The sequence below is a fragment of the Lithobates pipiens genome, unplaced genomic scaffold (genome assembly GCF_037356315.1).
Source record: "Lithobates pipiens isolate NorthernLeopardFrog02 unplaced genomic scaffold, aLitPip1_a1.2 Scaffold_1, whole genome shotgun sequence".
NCBI lineage: Eukaryota > Metazoa > Chordata > Amphibia > Anura > Ranidae > Lithobates > Lithobates pipiens.
Genome location: NW_027507685.1, coordinates 29,856,800 through 29,875,783, shown reverse-complemented (window position 1 = coordinate 29,875,783; position 18,984 = coordinate 29,856,800). Strand labels below are relative to the sequence as shown.

The 18,984-nt window shown below is 45.1% G+C and overlaps 1 protein-coding gene across 3 annotated transcripts in view; it reads left to right on the top strand.

Moving 5' to 3' along the window:
• The window catches only part of FMR1 (fragile X messenger ribonucleoprotein 1), a 97,091-nt gene that overhangs the window by 19,196 nt on the left and 58,911 nt on the right, over positions 1-18,984 (top strand). For 2 of the 3 annotated variants that reach the window (XM_077487935.1, XM_077487773.1), the window contains exons 2-4: positions 2,326-2,378; positions 9,458-9,551; positions 9,681-9,713. In XM_077487935.1, the coding sequence (XP_077344061.1) occupies positions 9,711-9,713 (3 nt within the window). In that variant the 5' untranslated portion in view covers positions 2,326-2,378; positions 9,458-9,551; positions 9,681-9,710. The remainder of the gene's footprint in view (positions 1-2,325; positions 2,379-9,457; positions 9,552-9,680; positions 9,714-18,984) is intronic. The other variant, XM_077487859.1, reaches the window with a different exon arrangement.

Genomic DNA, 18,984 nt, shown 5'->3' with positions numbered 1-18,984 from the left:
CGGGTTTACACTGGTACGACACGACAGTAGTACCACTTTGGATCCAACTTTTCCCTGTGATGTGAAGTCCGACTTCAATTAACAGGGATCCGACTTAGTTCCCTGACAAAACTGGGCACTATGTCTGTTATGAATCTTTAGGGGGAACTCCACACGCAATTTAAAAAAAAACAAAAAACTGCTTGGGTTCCCCCTCCAAGAGCATACCAGTCCCTTCAATCTGGTATGGATTTTAAGCGGAACCCAAAGCAAAAAAAAACCAAAAAAACAAAATCCATACCAGACCCTTATCCAAATACGCAGCCTGGCAGGAAAGGGGTGGGGATGAGCGAGCGCCCCCCCCCCCGCCCGTCCTCAACGTGGGATGTGTGGGTGCATTGGTACAGGGGGGCCTGCGCCCCCCACCCCAAAGCACCTTGTCCCTTTACAAGGGGGCCCCCAGATCCCAGCCCCCCACCCTATGTGAAGGAGTATGGGGTACGCCATTCGCTTAAAAGGAAAAAAAAAAGTCAAAAATAAAACTCATTACATAGGTTTTAAAAGTAATTTTATTAAGGCAGCTCCGTTGTCTTTTTTCCGCTTTCTTCTCCGACTTCTTCCTCTTCCACAGATGTCTTCTCCTCTCTCCTTCTCTCTCCCTTCTCTGCACTGTTCTTCTTCCCATGCCGACTCAGCGCTCTCTCCCACTCTAATACTAGGTGTGTGATGTGCCACTACTTATATTGGAATGGGGTGGGGTCGCCGGAGGCCCTGCCCCTTATGATGTCACCACCCCATCATGCCTCGGGAGGTGATGTTATAAGGGGTGGGGCCTCCGGGTGACATCATCCGGTGACCCCCACCCTATGCCAAATTAAGTAGTGGCACACTGCGCACCCAGCATTAGAGCGGGAGAGAGCGTTGAGTCAACATAAAAAGAACCGAGTGAGAACACAGCGGAGAAGACCCATCAAAAGAGCGAAAAGATAGCAGACAGAGGGAGAAGAACCAGAGAGGGGAGAAGAGATTGGGAGAGACGATGGAGCTGCCTTAATAAATTACTTTAAAAACCTGTGTAATGTGTTTTTTGTTTTTGACACTTTTTTTCTTTTTTCAAGTGAATGGGTAGGGGTAGGGTTGTCGGGAAGAGGCCCTTGTCCTCATCAACATGTGGACAATGTGCTTTGGGTTGGGGGGCGCAGGGAGACCACCTGCCCCAAAGCACCCACCCCCATGTTGAGGGCACGCGGCCTGGGGGGGGGGGGCTTGCTCGTCTCCACCCCATTTCCAGGCCTGTCAGGCTGTTACTCAGATAAGGGTCTGGTATGGATTTTGGGGGGGGGACCCCCATTCCACCATTCCATTTTTTTTCAGTGTGGGGGTTAAAATCCATACCAGACCGAAGAGCCTGGTATGCTCATGGAGGGGGAACCCATAACGTTGAAAAAAATAAATAAATCGGCGTGGAGTTACCCTTTAAGATCATCAGAGCACAAGTCGCATGCCAAAGTCAGATCAGTCAGACTGATTGGAGAGAAGGGACACACCCTCCTCATTTAACTAGCACAGCTGTGAATATCAGTCACAGGCTGTGTACTTAAAGGGGTGTAAAGGTAATTTTTTTATTTTCTACATAGGTTCCTTTAAGCTAGTGCATTGTTGGTTCACTTATCTTTTCCTTCGATTTCCCTTCTAAATGTTTTTTTTTCTTTGTTTTCTTTGTCTGAATTTCTCACTTCCTGTTCCTCCTCAGTAAGCTGTTCAGTAATCTGTTCTGGCTGACTAACCACCAGCTCAGATAATGGTGAGAAGTTTACTGAGGAGAAACAGGAAGTGAGATATTCAGACAAAGCAAAAAAACATTTAGAAGGGAAATCAAAGGAAAAGGTAAGTGAACCAACAATGCACTAGCTTAAAGGAAACTATGTAGAAAATAAAAAAATTACCTTTACAACCCTTTAAGCTCTCCTCACCAGTGTTCAGGAAAAGCTGTAAGAAGTGACTCATGCTGTTAACAGAGGAACGAGGCACCAGAGAGCACTGACACTTTGCAGAAATGTAAGTACACAGTACAAAAGGATGTGCTTTATTCCTATTTTGTTTCTGGGTTTACAACCACTTTAAGTTTTCTCCATGTAAAGGTTTTGAATCTTTGCTGCTATTTTGTAGTTACATCTTGTCAACATATTCTTCCAGAATCTCCACAATTTTCAAATCTACTTTTCCGTTATTCTGGAACAAACGCGTCTCTTCACCAGCCAGTGCTATCTTTTTGTGTTTGGTACATATGTAAATGTGAAAATGTATCTTTTGTATTACCTCCTGTTTTCTTTCTTTCTCTTGCAGGCCTTTGTGAAAGATGTACATGAGGATTCCATTACGGTTACTTTCGAGAATAAGTAAGTACCTGGTTTCATGGTAATTAAAGCAAGGCGTCCTGAGAGTTTTTCAGTGATTTCTTTTAGAATGAAGTGAGTTGCTTCCTTCCTTCTCTTCCTCTCTGATGTCATCTGGGAGCCAGCTTTCTATTCTGGTTTTTAAAGCGGAGTTCCTCTTCTTTTTTTTTTTTTTTGGTGAGTTTATTAAGTCGGCAGGTACAAAAAGTAGACTTTCAATAAACAGCCACTCACCTGTTCCACGGTCCAGTGATGCGGCCACCCGAAGCCTCCGCTCTCTTCTTCATGGTGCCGACATTGTGAGTGTGGGCGTCGGTTGTGACAGTTCCGCTGAATGATTCAGTTGGTCATTATTACAGGAAATATATATATATATATATATATATATATATATATATATATAATGGATGTAAGTTACTTCCTGGTTGTTGTGAGGAAGTCTTATTAATAAAAGCTAATGCACACCTAAATATTAGATAATGGCTGACCCGTATTTCTGTGTATGGCAGACATTTGTGTGTGTGTGTGTGTGTGTGTGTGTGTGGGGGGGGGGGGGGGGGGAGTTATAGGTTGGACTAGAATGTTTTTGATCCTGAAGTCTCAACAGGATCATTACTTGCAGCAAATGGTGCCTATCTTGCCAATTTCTTTTTATAGCTGGTCAGGGGATTGGACCCATCCACAGCCAATTGTTTTGGCCCTAGAAGCTATTGTCAATGGATAGTCCTTGCATCCTTCGCTACCTATAGACTGCTGTCATGTCCACCATCCCTACCCTGACTACTGGTTTTCAACGCCTTATAGACAATTTATTCTCTCCCTCCAAAGTGAGCTCTCCTGTCAGGTTTTTAATATAGTCTCTCAGGCTTCCTTCAGAATACCTGAACAGTGACTTTAGCTGATTTCCTTTTTCTAAAAAGAAATTTGTTGACCCAGGTGGTGTCGGCAGGGCCTAGAACTAAAATTTTTACTAATTCACTGGAGTTGGACAAAATTTGAGCAGTGTCTGGCCGGCTCTACACTCGGTAATGGAAAATTGTATCTTTCTTTATTGTACATCGCAGTCACCATATTATTCTCTACTCATAGGAGATATGCGCCACCTACAGATGACTGGACACTGGCAAAAACCCCAAAAAGACAGGAAGTCCTCCTCCTCCCCCCCCCCCCCATACCACGTTTTTTCACTAGTGTCTGAAGGTGATGGTCACCGCTGCGCATCTCTTGGTGCGAATTTATCTCAGTCTCAACGGTTCCAGTATGGATCAGGAGATTGGTATTACCAGAACTATTCCTATAGCATGACCTTTAGAAGAATGGTAACTGGGCCCCACTTTAGTTGAAATGCAGGATTTTTGCGTGTAAAGCGACCCTTTGGCACGTGCAATACCCTGCGCAGCAGATCCTGAGAAGGTATTTTCGGCAGGGTGCTATACAGGCACTGGCCCCCAGTACATGAGGATTGAGTCCCTGAAGGTCTTGCATGACAGTGTCTATGATGGGAGACGGTTGGATCCTTAACCTTTTTGTTAGAGGGATCCTGCGGAGAAGATTGTTGAGTGCCCAGGAAGCTTTCTAGAGTCTATGTATGTCTATGCCTTGCTGCCTTTATTAGAGTGTCCTTTGCTCTGTGGCCACTAGATGGCAGTTATGTAAATGAGAAAAAAGATTCACCTGTATAGGTAATGCCACTGGTGCTTTTTCTACTACTTTAAATATGGAAGAGTTGGTGTAGTACTGAGTGGGCATAGGTATTTCTTGTTTTTTCCACCTGCCATAAAGCTGTGCCTCATGGACTAGGTAGCATGTTTTTCCCACCTACTTGGTATGTTAGAGCAGCTTGCACAGTGTGGTTTTCTGGGGCTCACAGAGCAGTAAATGTGCGGGCCTGCACATGAGCGAAAATGTCACAAAAAATGGTGTCAGGGGCAGGACCTGTTACTGGGGGCCATGGTTTTGGTAGCAATAGCCAGTCGATACAGTGTGCAGACTAAAATGCAGTGCACATGCACAAAGTGAAAGCTATATGGTAGTGTAAACAGAATGTCTCACGAGGCACAGGGCAGGCTCTTTAGTGTTAGGAAGGTTCACCCTCACAGTTGATGCATGGGACTCGCACCTTTTTAGGTAAGACACTAGCGGCTTGGTGGTCTACCTGAGCTAACCAGTGCACTGTGGTGTTTTAGTGTCCTTCCACCTGATGGAGACTGCTTTTCAGAATAGGTCCTATTGTTTTCAGCAGGCCATATGTTTTAGTTTTTTTTTCTTTTTTAGAAAAGGTGGAGTGGTGGGAGCATATCTGGGGCAGAACAGTAAAGACTCTAGACTTGACCCTAGTGTAATTTGCCCTGAGGGCCATGGGATTTCAGATGTTCTGAACCCATTTCTCTTGTCAGTTTTTTGCTCCCTCTCTCTGAAACACCCTTGTTTATGTATGAAGGAGATTGTTGTCGCAGGGATAGAGAGACAGTTTGCCAGGAATCTCACCACTATGGGTGAAAAACTTATGGAGGCATTTTCCTTCTCTTCTTCCCTATCAATGTTGGGAGGAGGAGTAGTGGACAATGTGAAAGAGACAGAAAATGGGCAGCCTAAGGATGGGAGGGGGAACTCCTCTTCAGAGAACTGCGCCATAGAAGCCCAGGGTCAGAGGGCAGTCCAGACCCAATAGGCCTTCATGAATTTTTTCACAGAAATAATCCACACTGTTCTGAAGTCGCCACTACTGGAGTTACATTTCTGAAGCTTGCCGGTCCAGACTCTAGGAGACATGCCGACTTTAATGTCAGGATCCACCCAGATGCTTGGACTGGCAGCTGGCTCAGACTTTTAACAAGCTTCTGAGACCTTGAGCTAGCCACTCCCGTCCCTCTCCAGTCCAGCCGGTCATGCTCCTTGCTCACTGAAGACTGAGAACTGAGCGATCATCGGTCTTTGATTGCTTGGTTCTCCATTTAGAAGTGGCAGGGGACAGATGCAGCATCGGCTCAACCTAGGTGAGTGTAAATTTTTATTTATTTTTTTTAATCCTAAACTTCTTGCCATGTAATCTATTTCTCATTAAATTGTTTCTGACTCTAGTTTTCTGCATCCATGTAATCTCCACTGTGAGTTTCTGACCCTCTCCTTGTTCCCTCTCCCTTTTGCTTGTTTGTAACAAGCAGTGCATATCCGTTGCAGTCGTGTGCACCATTCTTTGCACACTACAAATCCCTTAGCCTGTCTCAGGAGCAAGCAAGAGAGGGTGGCTGTGTCCCTACATACAGTTGGACCATGGAGAATGAATGTAGCCACCCTCTAATAGGAAGGGGAAAAAAAAAAGGAATTGGATAGAGATTGAAATCAATAGAAGGTACTTTTTTGCGTTTAATTCATACTTGAATAGATTTCTTTTTTTTTTTTCTAAGCTAAAATGTAATTTCACTCTTTGCCCTTGTACACACGGTCGGAGATTCAGACGGAATGTGTCTTATCGGACCATTTTGTCGGATATTCCGACTGTGTGTGGTCTCCATCGGACTGTTTCTGTCAGAATATCCGACAGACCAACTATTCCAACTTGCCGGTAAAATTTTCTGACAAAATGCTCCGATCGGACATACTCCGATCATGTGTAGCCTACTCCGACGGACAAAGTACCACGCATGCTCAGATCAAATTCCTAGACCAAAGCTATTGGCTACTAGCCTGAACGTAGTCCCGTCGTAACGAAATAACGTCATCACGTTATGTACAATCGGATTTTCCGACAACTTTGTCCGACCGTGTGTATGCAACATCACTTCCGGACCTCTTCCGGAATTAATCCATCGGAATTACTCCAACGGATTTGGTTGTCGAAATCTCCGACCGTGTGTACAAGGGCTTAGAGTGTCATAAAATCTAGACTAGGCATAGGCAACCTTTTGAGAGATGGAGATCTACCTAGATAACATTGAAGAGATGATAGCACCCCCCCCCCCCCCCTTTTTTTATTTAACTTAACTAGTTGACTAGCAAGCCTCCAATAAAAAATTGATGTCATCAAGAAAACCTAGAGAAATCTAAAACTCTGCTAAAACAAATGTTACTATAAAAAAAATATATAACCTTTTAGCTTACCGCAAAGTGATACTAAACGCACGCTGTTTAATTTACATTGTCCCTTCTATTTCAGTATGTGGCTGATGACACTACATTTATGTTAATTTCTAGTCTATATACAGCTGTCACGTGATCCAGACCCTTTCCAGCCTGTCTGCAGAAGTGGTGGGTTCCCAATTAGGATTGGTGAATGCAGCAGGAAGGGCACCATGGGCTCGACGGGCCTGTCTTTTGTCTTCTTGGTGGCAGCGGGACACTACTTGTGCTTGCCACCTCACCAGCTTGAACTGCACTTATGGAACTCGCCACGTTACCAAGTGTTACTGCAGTGCTGGATGTACGACCAGGATGTATTAGGCTGCTGGTGCTTGCCAGTTCACCAGAAGGAATAGCATCGCTAGTACTGCTCTGCTCCATACGAGAGACCTGCTATTCTGGCACCTCAGCGACAGCAGAAGATCGGGGTCTGGTACGCCTGACCTTGGCAAGGACCACAACTCAGTCATCAGAGCTATCTGTCAGGGTGCCGCTGCTGTCTACTGGTTCGTATTCTGAGCCTGAATCTGACAGATGAGTGACTTCCTCTTCACTATCTGTCATGCTCAGAAACGTGTAGGACTCTTCACTAGTTTACCTTTTGATTTGCTATTTTGGGCTCTAGATTTATTGGTACACTAGTGAGACTCGCAGGTAAAAAAGCTCCTAGGCTGTCGGCGACAGATTCAAAACGCTACCAAAAAAACTGTTAGCGACCGCAGGGATCAGGCCTGACTCTGCGAACGCTGCAGTTATGTGTTTAGTGTTTTGTAAGTGACCGTGATCGATCGATCGATACTGCACTTGGGTGGGCTGAGCGGAGGGGCTAAACGCAGGTGCTAGCAGGTATCTGGGCTGATCCCGCTAACACTGCGTTTTTGGGAACCCTAAACTGCTGGGGACGCTAATATAGTTCTGATCAGATCAGATATTGATCTGCTCAGACACTATACTACTAAGGGAGGCGTATGGTGCGTGGGTGTTAGTGGTACTGGCACTAACCTGACGCCTCCTGGGGCAACGCAGACTCTATCTGACCCTAAAACCTAACTTTGATCACCCGCTGGGTGATCAGGGGGTTAAGGAGAAAAAGGAGAGAAAGGGGCGCCTCTGGGTGCAGATTTTTTTAAAAGGTTTTATTTTCAGTGTAAAAAACATAAAATTTTGCACTCACATTTAGTAGGCAAAAAGTAAGCATTAAACACCAGGGGTCATCTGGTATATCTGATTTTTGGGACGTCAGCCAGTGGTCCGGTCCACATCTGTCATCTCATCGCGTTGTTCCTGTTCCTCTCACATGCTGTCCACTGCAGGTGTTTTGTATGAAGCAGCCGGCTTGTGGTGGACACGAGATGTGCGGTCTTCAAAACGAGGCTTGGGAGGCAGAGACGACCAGGGCGCGGGGCTGTGACGTCAGCGGGTATGCGACGCGTTTCTTAAGCGTGCGGGTCGAGATTGTCGGAAGACCGCGCTCTTTCATCAGGCAGAATCAGAGCTCTGATCAGATATACCAGATGACCCCTGGTGTTTAATGCTTACTTTTTGCCTACTAAATGTGAGTGCAAAATTTTATGTTTTTTACACTGAAAATAAAACCTTTTAAAAAAATCTGCACCCAGAGGCGCCCCTTTCTCTCCTTTTTCTCCTTTATCTACAGCAATCCAGGAGCTCAAGTTTCAGCTCTTTTAAGGTGGCAGCCCTGCATGCGGATCCATCCCCCCCTCCCCATCCCTTTTTCCCCTCCCCCTCTCCATGAACTAAAGAACATTTATTCCCTCCTTTTTTTGGTCTGGAAAAGTAGTGCATTCCCTGCACTCACCATATGTAACCTTATAGACTCCTTTTTTTCAAGTGGGAACCTAATATCTTTGATTTGCGCCAAATACTTGTCTTAGATCAGGGGGTTAAACCTTTATTAGGTAAAATACAGTGGGTGCCCTGACGCTATAAAAAAAGTAACTAGCTAAACTGCATTAACTGTGACACTTATACTGTGATCACAGGTGACACAGGGTAATCAAGGGGTTAAACCTTTATTGGGGGGCAGGGGTTAGGGGGGGTCCCTAGTCCTATCTGAGCCTAATACTAGTTACCCTAACACTGATTAGTGTCACTAATGATACTAGTACAGCAATTAAAAAATAACTAAAAATCTGGTTGCTGTACTGGGTGACACAGTGACAGGTGGTGTTGGGGGGCGAATTGTGTGCCTACGTGACCTGGTGTCAATGTACTGCTGGTGCAACTCACTTGTGATGCTCTCTCCTCTCGGTCTGGAATGGAAAAGACCGACACGAGGGAGATGACATCACTTCCCCCTGTCTGTGTTTACACTTACACGGACAGGAGAAGGATATCATTCGTCAGGAGCGATCACCAGGTCCAGGCCAGAAATCATTGGCCTGGGAATTGATCGGTCCCTGATCGAATCTGATCGTCGCAGGGGGGGGGGGGGGGGCGCACGCGCACCCCTCCGCAGGCTTCGTGCAGAACGTAGCATAACGGCGCTTTGCCTGCCTGTACCATTCTGCTACAGTAAAACTGCGGCGGCTAGTCAGGAACAGGTTAAAGGATTTAAAAAATGAAAAAAATCAGAAATACCGTGGAATGATAGGATTTATGTGAATGAATTATGGCAATTAACACTTCTCTGTTTAGTATGACGGCACACTTCCAAATAAAGAAGCCTTTAGTTGCCACATCTAAGGTTAGCGGAGAGTCATGTGACTTTGGAATTGCTGGTTGGGGCTACTGAATTTAATGCATTTTTAATCATTTTTAAATGATTTTTCTTCCAGACTTTAGCACTGAGCTCAGACAAATTGCTTTTGGAATGATGTGTATTTATCTGCTAAGGCTAAGCCTTGTGCTATTCATCATTTATTGTAAAATGCCTGTTTTGAACAAGTTTGTGTTATTGTTATGAATTACAATGCATTATTGTGATGGGTTTGTGCTTGCAGCTGGCAACCAGAGAGACAGATACCATTCCATGATGTAAGGTTCCCACCTCCTTCAGGGTATAATAAGGACATCAATGAAAGTGATGAGGTTGAGGTAAGTACTACATACTTTGTAGAAATCCTGTGTTGATAACCTTTCTCATTTTTTGTATCCCTTCATTTCATTCATGCAGAACTCAGTAATAGATTATCAACTCTTCTCTTATTCATGTATTCTCTTTAGTTTTTGAGGGTGAAAGGAGAAGATGATTTCATGGTAGGTTGTGTGGCATGTAACCCTGAGATTACTGTATTAACAAAAACCTTTCTCTAGATTACCCATTATGTTTGATGTTTTGATTTTGGTTCTGATAATTTTAATGCAAACTTGTAGACAGAGGAGGGAGTAATAACTGACAGCAGGCTCACACAGCTGACAACATAAGATGTTTTGGACTGCCATTGCTGACAGTCTAAAAATGCTACTTGCCTGGCCATGCATGCCTTTAGGACATGACCTGGAACATTTGTGCAGATTATGAAAGTCAGAATGAAGCCGAATGTCTCATCCACTGACTTATCCCAAGTTATTGAATTAGAAGGTTCTGAAGCTAATGGATTAACATGACAATCAGTGAGCTCATTTATAAAAGGAAAATATTCGCTGTAGCACACTCCACTCTTTTCTCACCACTGTTTCTTCAGTGGCCATGTAGAGATGGATAACTAAAGAGTAGTTAAAGGGCTAAGTTTTACTGAAGAAAATACTACACCAGAATGTAGTTGGTGTTGAAGGCCTGAGCAATCGGCCACATAATGTCTGCCGAAGAGTTTCACGCCATCGGAACTCTGATGCTCCTCTTAGCACTTTGAGGTCTGGAAAGTGCATTATAATTAAATTTAATATTATTAAGCACAGATCACATGACTCGACCCTTTCTGCAGCACTCTAGGGAGCTTCTTTTTTTTTTTTTTTTTTTTTTTTTTAACGCCTTTATCGATTTGGCAAGACTTTTTATCACAGCTTTATAGTAACATATAAGTGTAGATCAATGTCTTTAAAAAGACAAGTATGTAGTGGATTTGTGGATCATACAAACTGATTTAAACAGGGACCTTTGTTCTGACAGGCTACGCTAAATTGCTCACTGCACCTGCCCACTAAACCACTGTGTTGTGCTTCTTTGTCAAGGGTAAACCATTTTCTTTTCATTTTTGTTGTTTGAAGCCAAAACCTTTTTCTAGTTCGGATAGATTAGGGAATGGTTTAACACCCATATTCATTTTTTCCCATCTGTGTCCCATTTTTAAAGCGGTTCTATAGCCGCAAACGAAAAAAGCAAAAAGCAAAGCCATAATGAGCTAGTATGCACCACTTACTAGCTCATTATGAAATGCTTTCCTTAGAATGAGGTCCCCGCATCGCATCAAAGTTAATGCAGAGAGAGCTGACATTTTCCCCTCTGCATTTCTTCCGGGTTCGCAGCTCCGGCGTTGTGAGTGGCGGTGATGTCACTCCCGCGAGAGAGTCCTCCGTTCCGACACGATACGCTGGACCTTCGCTGACATCAGCGGCTGCATGAAGGGTGAATGTCTCCTAAACCATGTAGGTATGAGATATTCGTTTTACCTACAGGTGAGCCTTATTATTGGCTTACCTGTAGGTAAAAAAAAAAAAGGGGGTATACAACTACTTTAAGGAATTTTTCCCTTCACTTCCTGTCCTGAAGACAACAACTCAATACTCAATATTTTAGATTCCCCTAATGAGGTATAGAGTGAATTTCCCCTAGATGAGTCACTTAAAATTCTTTTTTTATTTTTTAAGATTTCAATGGAAGGGTTAAAACCCCTGTCAGTAGTAGAGGCAGAGTTTTGCTTCCTCGTGTTAGAGCCTCAAGCAAGGAGAACAGTGAGCAGCACAGTATTGACATTACAAAATCTTACTTCAAATGTGTTGACAGTCGGAGGCAGCCGTGCCTTAAACCTCACACTGCAGATATACAACTATGAGGCTGTAGGCACAGGAGTGTCTAGGTACACTCACATACCAGGAAGTGCACTGCTGTTTTTTAGGAGAAATACAAAACACAAAGTATATTTTTAAGTGTCTTGGGCAAAATGTTCCTCAGATGTTACCTTTTAGCATAGGAAATCTTCACTTTTGGGGTTCAGGTCCATGTTCAGCGTAAATGATTGTAAACTGATGGGTTTTTTTTTTCTTATACACAGACATATAATCTTAGTTTTGCAAATAAACTTTTAACACACGATTAGAGCACTGTGGGTTATCAAAGGAGAGAACACAGAAGACCGTCCTTCCATTCTTTATTGATTAAAACCTTAGGAAGCTGCATTATGAGAGTCACTGCTCTGACTCGTATACATAAGTATAAAAAGCTTAGCTTGAGCTTTTGGCTTCTATAAAGAAAACTTTTTACAAAGGGACAAAGAAATGGCTTGGGAAAACATGAAAAAAGGAGCCTCTCTAATAAGGATGAGCTCAGGCGTGTTCGCAAGTCCACACGCCCGTCGGGAAGCTGACACTCCACAGCCCTAATCGCAGGTAGGTAGTGATACATTTCCCGATCTGTGTAGCATGAGCGCTGCGGAGTGTCAGCTTCCTGGCGGGCGCGGGCATGAGCATATGGACTTGCGAACTCACCAGAGCTCATCCTTGCTGTCTAACATGAGAACACACATTTGATATGCAATATTTCAGATTTACCTATAAATTCTATTCAGGACACAAATTTGTCTGATGTTTTGACCTTTGTGAAAGCGAATACCTGCACGAAAATATGTTTAATGAACATTTTTTTTTTTTTATGCTTAATCCAAATACGTAATTTAGTGCCTAAAATCTTTCCTGCCCTCTGTTAAAATAGTCCATTATCTATGGGAGGGGCTACAGCCTTTCCTGGATTCTCATGACAATCTTGTCAGGATATGTCCCCCTTCCTTCTCCTCTTTGTGATTGATGTCGGCTCCAGGCTTTCTGAGACCAAACACAACTCGGCTCCTCTTCCCCCTCCCTCCTCCCCTCTGTATGACTATAAGTTACCTTTCACATGAGTGTTCCCAACAGGTCCACCTGTCAGTCTTTCGTACAGACCTGATTGAACGGTTCATTAACCCCTATGGACCAGTGGGTGTGAACAGACTTGTGTCTATTTAACACCAAACCTAACTCCAATCCAATCTGGTCTGCTAAGAAAAAGAAAAAAAAAATTAAACGGAAAGGGATCTGACCTCCTTTTTGTCTAGGTGGATTGAGTCAGAGGGCAGATGGTTGTAAACAGACATCGAAGTCCGTTTATACTTGGCCGCCCATAGAGCAGAGCGGGCTCTGTCCCTTTCTGCTCTGCAGAAACTGAGCAGACATGGAACGGCTATCCACCCACTCTGCTCTTATTAGCAGAGGATCAGTGGACAGATCCCCTGCTGAACAAAACAGTCCACCACATTTGAAAGGGGCCTAAATGCTAATACATAGAATACTATTTTAAGGTATAACGCAACACTACCTTACGGTAAAACAAAATTTATTTAAATCAGAGCCAATATTGTGATTGTATCATTTTATTGACTATTCAGAATGTTGTGTGATCGGGGCAATGGAAACTTCCATTCTCATTTGCCTAGACCGGGCTCACACTGTTGTTGCAGTTTGGTGACTACATGGACTTTCTATTGGGTCCCGCATTTTTGGGACATTTTCTGAAAGTGCACCAAAGATGCAGCATGCTTGACTTTTGATGAACTTTCAAAAAACGCACCAAAAACACGTGACCTAATAGAAAGTCTGTAGGAAACCGAAGGTTAACTGCACGAAAACCACCTGTACACCAGCAGTATGAAACCTGCCTTATATTTTCAAATAGGACAGAACTATTCAGAGACCTGGACAGAGAAGTTTTTCATTATAATATAGTATATGAAATAATATCTCTGGCAAACATTTTTCTTTCATTTTAAATAGTGTTGAAGGATTAACCCCCTTTAAATTTTTATTGCCATCTGGAGCTGCATTACAAAGCAAAGTCATGCATATGAATTTGGCTGTGCTTGTGCTCCCTGGAATAGAGACAGTGGCCTATTCTCCACAGGTGCAATATGTGTGGTGCACACAGGACCTTCAATAAAGGGGTACAGCCAGGTCTTCTGTATAAGGCTCAGGCCCCATCTGTTTATCAGAGGGGCCCATGCAGCAGTGGGATTGGGATCATAGATGGCGTGGGTGATCATTGGGGCATGGCTTTTCCTGCAGCAGCTAAAAGCTGGCTTCTCCTCTTCTCCATCCTGCCTGCTTTCAGATGCTGCAGGGAGAGCCGCACTGGGTATCAACTCCGGTAATTTTCCATCACACCAATCGCCAATTGAGCTCTTCTGTGTGCCCCTCTCTCACCAAGTGCTAACAGCTTTTTCTCCCTCCTGCTGGCTGCTGAGGGCACATGGGGATTGTTTCAAGACAGAGAGTAGGGGCAGTAAATATGTTCTATTTACCAGCCCTTCCTTTCCTGAATTAACACAGTGAGTGATCATTACCGATCACTCACTGTGTTTGTTTATAACTAAAATATAGTAAATGTTGTTTACTTACTTTCCACTTATGAATGAGCAGGAGCCTCTTTACAGAGTACCTCCCGTTCATTCATCCCTAGTGCAGCTAATGCCTCGTACACACGACCGGACTTTCTGGCAGTCTCGGTCCGACGGACTTTCGGAGGAGTTCCGACGGACTTCCGAAGGAACAGACTTTCCCACACGTGAATGGACTAAGTCCGTTAGTTTTGAACGTGATGACGTAAGACGGAACTAAAAAAGGAAGTTCAAAAGCCAGTAGCCAATAGCTTTCCTTGCATCGTATTTCGATCCGTCGGACCAGCATACAGATGAACAGTTTTCCCGATAGGAATTGAGTCCGTAAGACAGATTTGAAACATGTTCTATTTCTAGCTCCGTCTGATTTTTTTTTTTTTATGAAAAATAATCGGACTAGCCCACACATGATCGGAATGTCCGACGGACTGATTCCGTCGGGCCTAGTCTGCCGGAAAGTCCAGCCGTGTGTACGCGACATAAGGCTGCAGAGAAAGGATTGGGGATCCATGTCTTCAAATCCATTTTCTTTCACAAAAGTGAGATACCACCCCCCCCCCCAACAGGGTTGGAAAAAAATATGTAAAAAATAATTTAAAAGATGGAAAAATGTATTAAAAAAATTGTAAAACATACTTTCTTTATCGAACATCACAGGACACAGAGCACTATTCATGACTATCTGGGTTACAGGCTACCTTTAGGTGATTGGACACTGGCAACCAATCGCAAGGAGGTTCCTCCCATATAACCCCTCCCATACAGAGATTACCTCAGTTTTTTCGCCAGTGTCTTGAAGGTGATGGTCATGGCTGTTGAAGCTCTTCAAATTCTTCAATGATGTCCCAGTGAGGACGTTGTAATCGGATCCATTCAGATGGCACAAAAAAGCTAAAGTGGATGGTACCCGAGCCTCAGTTTAAGAACGAGGTTTTGCTTGTAACGTGTCTTTTATGGCGCTAGACCCTTGTATTCTGGTCAAAACTTGCCCAAGATAACCAAAAAGCGTGCTTACAGGTCCAGGGGTGTGGACCCCAAAGATGGGAGGACCTGGTCCTTGAAGGTCCACAGAGGCACTGCCCGCCGTGATGGGGGAAGATTGGGCCTGATATTTCAGGCCCTGCAGCATGGAGCGGTGAGTACTCCCTCTGGAATGGCTATTTGTGAATTCCCCTCTGTTACTATGTGTCCTCTCCCTTAATGGTAAAGTGTTACAGACTGTCTCTGGCTGCTTACACTTATAGTAGTGTAGCCACAGGTGCGCATGCGCGGGAATATGTGCCATCATGGTACTGGCTCATTCCATGCGCGCCTGCGCTGTGTGATGGCGCGTGCGCAGTAGAATGTGTGCGGGGCATACGCACGGCAGTTCACGTGGACGCACGCTGGTGTGCGAGTGACGTCTCTATTGAACGGCAGACTTGTAGGCTGGAGTTTTCCTGGCGTGCACTGTGGAGACACAGAGCTATACTTGGACACGTGAGTCTGGAGGTTTTGGGCACAGTTGCGACAGGTTGGCGGGGAGTGTTTTACAAGCTGTGATAGCTGCTTTCATGCTGGATTACAGCTGGTGGCTCAGAGGGAGTACTTTCTTCCTTAGTTTTCTGGAAGACATTGCTTACAAAAATAACAGGGAGCAAGGCAAATGCAGGGGCAACAGTACCTCCTTTAAAGTCAGGAGACCAACCTCATGTGGATGCAGCCTCAGTCTCCCCTGAATGACCTGCGGCATCTGGCCTGGCTGAGCCATTGCATTTGTCAGGCATTGTGGCCACTACCAATGTTCCTGCCTCGGATTATGTTACTAAGGATGATTTGGCATCTGCCTTAGCTGGCCTTGAGAGAAAAATAGCAGGTATGATTGCCTCTAACACACAAGGGGGGGGGGGGGGGGGGGAAACGTAATAGATCTCCCTCTCCTGAGCCTGGCCCCAGTGGTGAATCACTTGAGCACCGTGACTCTCATAGCCAGATGGGTCCAGGTGATCCAGAGCCGGAGTGGGCAGAGGATTTGGAGGAGGTGGTCACAAAAGACTGGGAAGAAGGAGAGGCTGAGGATTCCTCAACGGAGGACTTTTCAGCCTTCCGTTCCCAAAAATTGTTCTTCCAATCTCTGGCAGAGATGGTTTGAGCTGGGTTTAAATTACCCCCAGTTCAGGAGACTGGACTCTCCTGTTCTGTTCTGCTTTGGGGTCCTTGCAGCCTCAGCAGGGTTCCCAAGCTTTTCCTGTACATCCATTATTGGAGCAAGTGATTTAGACTAGGATCATCCTGACAGGATATACTTACCTCCGAAAAGGTTCTCCCTTTTATATCCTATGGAGGAAAAATTCAGGAAGAAGTGGGATACACCTTTGGTGGATGCTGCCATTTCTTCAGTGAATAAGAGTCTAACCTGTCCAGTGGATAACACCCAAGTATTTAAGTTCAGGACAGGTGCATCATTTCCGTCATAACACAAGGTTACAGAACAGAGTTTCGGGAGTTTCCTCCAACTCGACTTTTGAGCTCAAGGGTTCTGGCGGAACCAGGGAAAAGGAAATGTCTGTTCCTGGCCTTGGAGCATCTGCTAAAGCAGGAGGTAATTGTCAAGGTTCCGCACAAGGAAAGATTCAAGGGGTTTTACTCAAACCTTTTCACCGTGCCGAAGCAAAACGGGGAGGTAAGTCCCATTTTTGGACCTCAAGTCTCTCAATTGCTTCCTAAATGTCCGGCCCTTCCGTATGGAGCCGGCTCGTTCAGTAATAACCCTGAGAAAAGGAGATTACTTAGCATCCATAGACATCAAGGACGCGTGCCTTCATGTACCTATTTGTGTTCCGTCTCAAAGGTTTCTGCGTTTCGCAGTAGAGGGGCACCATTTTTAATTTGTGGCATTACCATTCGGTCTAACCATGCCCCCCCCCCCCCCCCCCCCCAGGACTTCACAAAGATTCTGGCACCCGTGTTGGCTTCCCTAAGATCCCAGGGGATTGCCATGGTAGGGTATCTGGACGATCTTCTGAAGGACCAATCTTGTCCCATCCTGGTGCAAAACGTTTCAAAAAATGGTTCAGGTTTTACAGCACCTAGGCTGGATTCTGACTGAATGTGGCCAAATCAACCCTTCGTCCGACTCAGGTCCTAGTGTATCTGGGTCTAATCTTGGATACCGCTCGAGAAAAGGTGTTTTTACCCCCCCCCTTAAAGATTGACTGCATAGTGGAGCTCGTCCTGAAGGTGAAATGAGAAGGGAGACCTTCTATTCAGCTATGCACGAGGTTACTGGGCAAGATGGTGTCGTCTTTCAATGCAATTCCTTATGCTCAGTTCCACTCCAGGTTATTCCAGAACAATGTTCTAAAAAAAGCCTGGGACAAGACTGTTCGAACCTTGGATCATCCTATGACTCTGTTCCCAAGGCCTATCTTGGTGATCAAAAGCCAGCAACTTGAAAAGCAGAAAATCATTTCCACCGGTAGCCTGGTAGGTGGTGACTAAGGGCGCCAGTCGTGTGGGCAGGGGAGCAGTCCTGGAGGAGGCGTCTGCCCAGGGAATATGGTCCCAAGCAGAAAAAACCTTGCCCATCAATCTATTGGAGATTCGGGCAGCCCGGCTAGCTCTGCGTTTCTGGACATCCAGATTGAGGGGCCTTCAGGTCTGGGTCCAATCCGACAACTCCACGGTGGTGGCGTATATCAACCACTAAGGGGCACCAAGAGCCAGACATCCCAGAAAGAAGTGGATCACATATTGTCTTGGGCAGAGAGGCATGTGCCGTTCCTCTTGGCATTGTTCATACCGGGTGTGGACAATTGGCAGGCAGACTTTCTAAGTTGCCAAAAGTTGTTGCCAGGGGAATGGTCCCTTCACCCCGAAGCATTTCTCCAGATCTGGCAACATTGGGGGACCCCAGATGTGGATCTTCTGGCGTCCAGGTTCAATGCCAAGCTGGACAGGTTTGTGTCCAAAACCAACGATCCGCTTGCTGTCGGGATGGCCACATTGGTGGTTTCTTGGGACCGGTATTCTCTGTTGTATGCCTTCCCTCCGATTCAAATTCTGCCGCACCTGCTGCGCAGGATACAGAAGGAGCGAAAGCCGGTAATCCTGGTGGCCTCAGCCTCGCCCAGGAGGTCTTGGTACACTGAGATTGGCAGTGGGGGACCCATTGGTCTTTCCATTCCGTCCGGACCTCTTGTCTCAAGGACCCATATTCCATCCTTCTTCACGGTCACTGAATTTGATGGCCCGGCTATTGAGGCCAGAATACTAAAAGACCGTGGTGTTAAAGGTTCGGTCTTGTCTACTCTAATAAATGCCAGGAAGCTGGTCTCTAGAGCTATTTACTATAGAGTCTGGAGATTATACATTTCCTGGTGTGAAGGGAAAGGATGGTACTCCTCGTAAGTATGTGATTGGAAGGATCCTTTTCTTCAAGCGGGATTAGACTTAAAGCTGGCTTTGGGCACAATTAAGGGTCAAATTTCAGCCTTATCTGTTTTTTCCAGAGACAGATTGCATCCCATTCTCTGGTGCGAACCTTTGTCAAGGGAATAACGCACCTGAGGCCGCCGGTTAAACCGCTCTCATGCCCCTGGGACCTGAACTTGGTGTTGTCGACCCTTCAGAGTTAACCTGTTGAGCCTATTCGACATATTCCTTTGATCTTATTGACTAGGAAATTGTTTGTTTGTTTTTGGTGGCCATAACCTCAGCCAGAAGGGTGTCAGAGCTGGCCGCCCTTTCTTGCAAAGAACCTTACTTGGTTCTACATCAGGGCAAGGTGGTCATGCCCCCTCGTCCAAATTTTTTGCCAAAAGTGGTTTCCAATTTTCATTTAAATTGAGATAACATTTTGCCTTCCTTCTTTCCAAACCCTAAGTCTAGGGCAGTGATGACAAACCTTGGCACCCCAGATGTTTTGGAACTACATTTCCCATGATGCTCAGCTACACTGCAGAGTG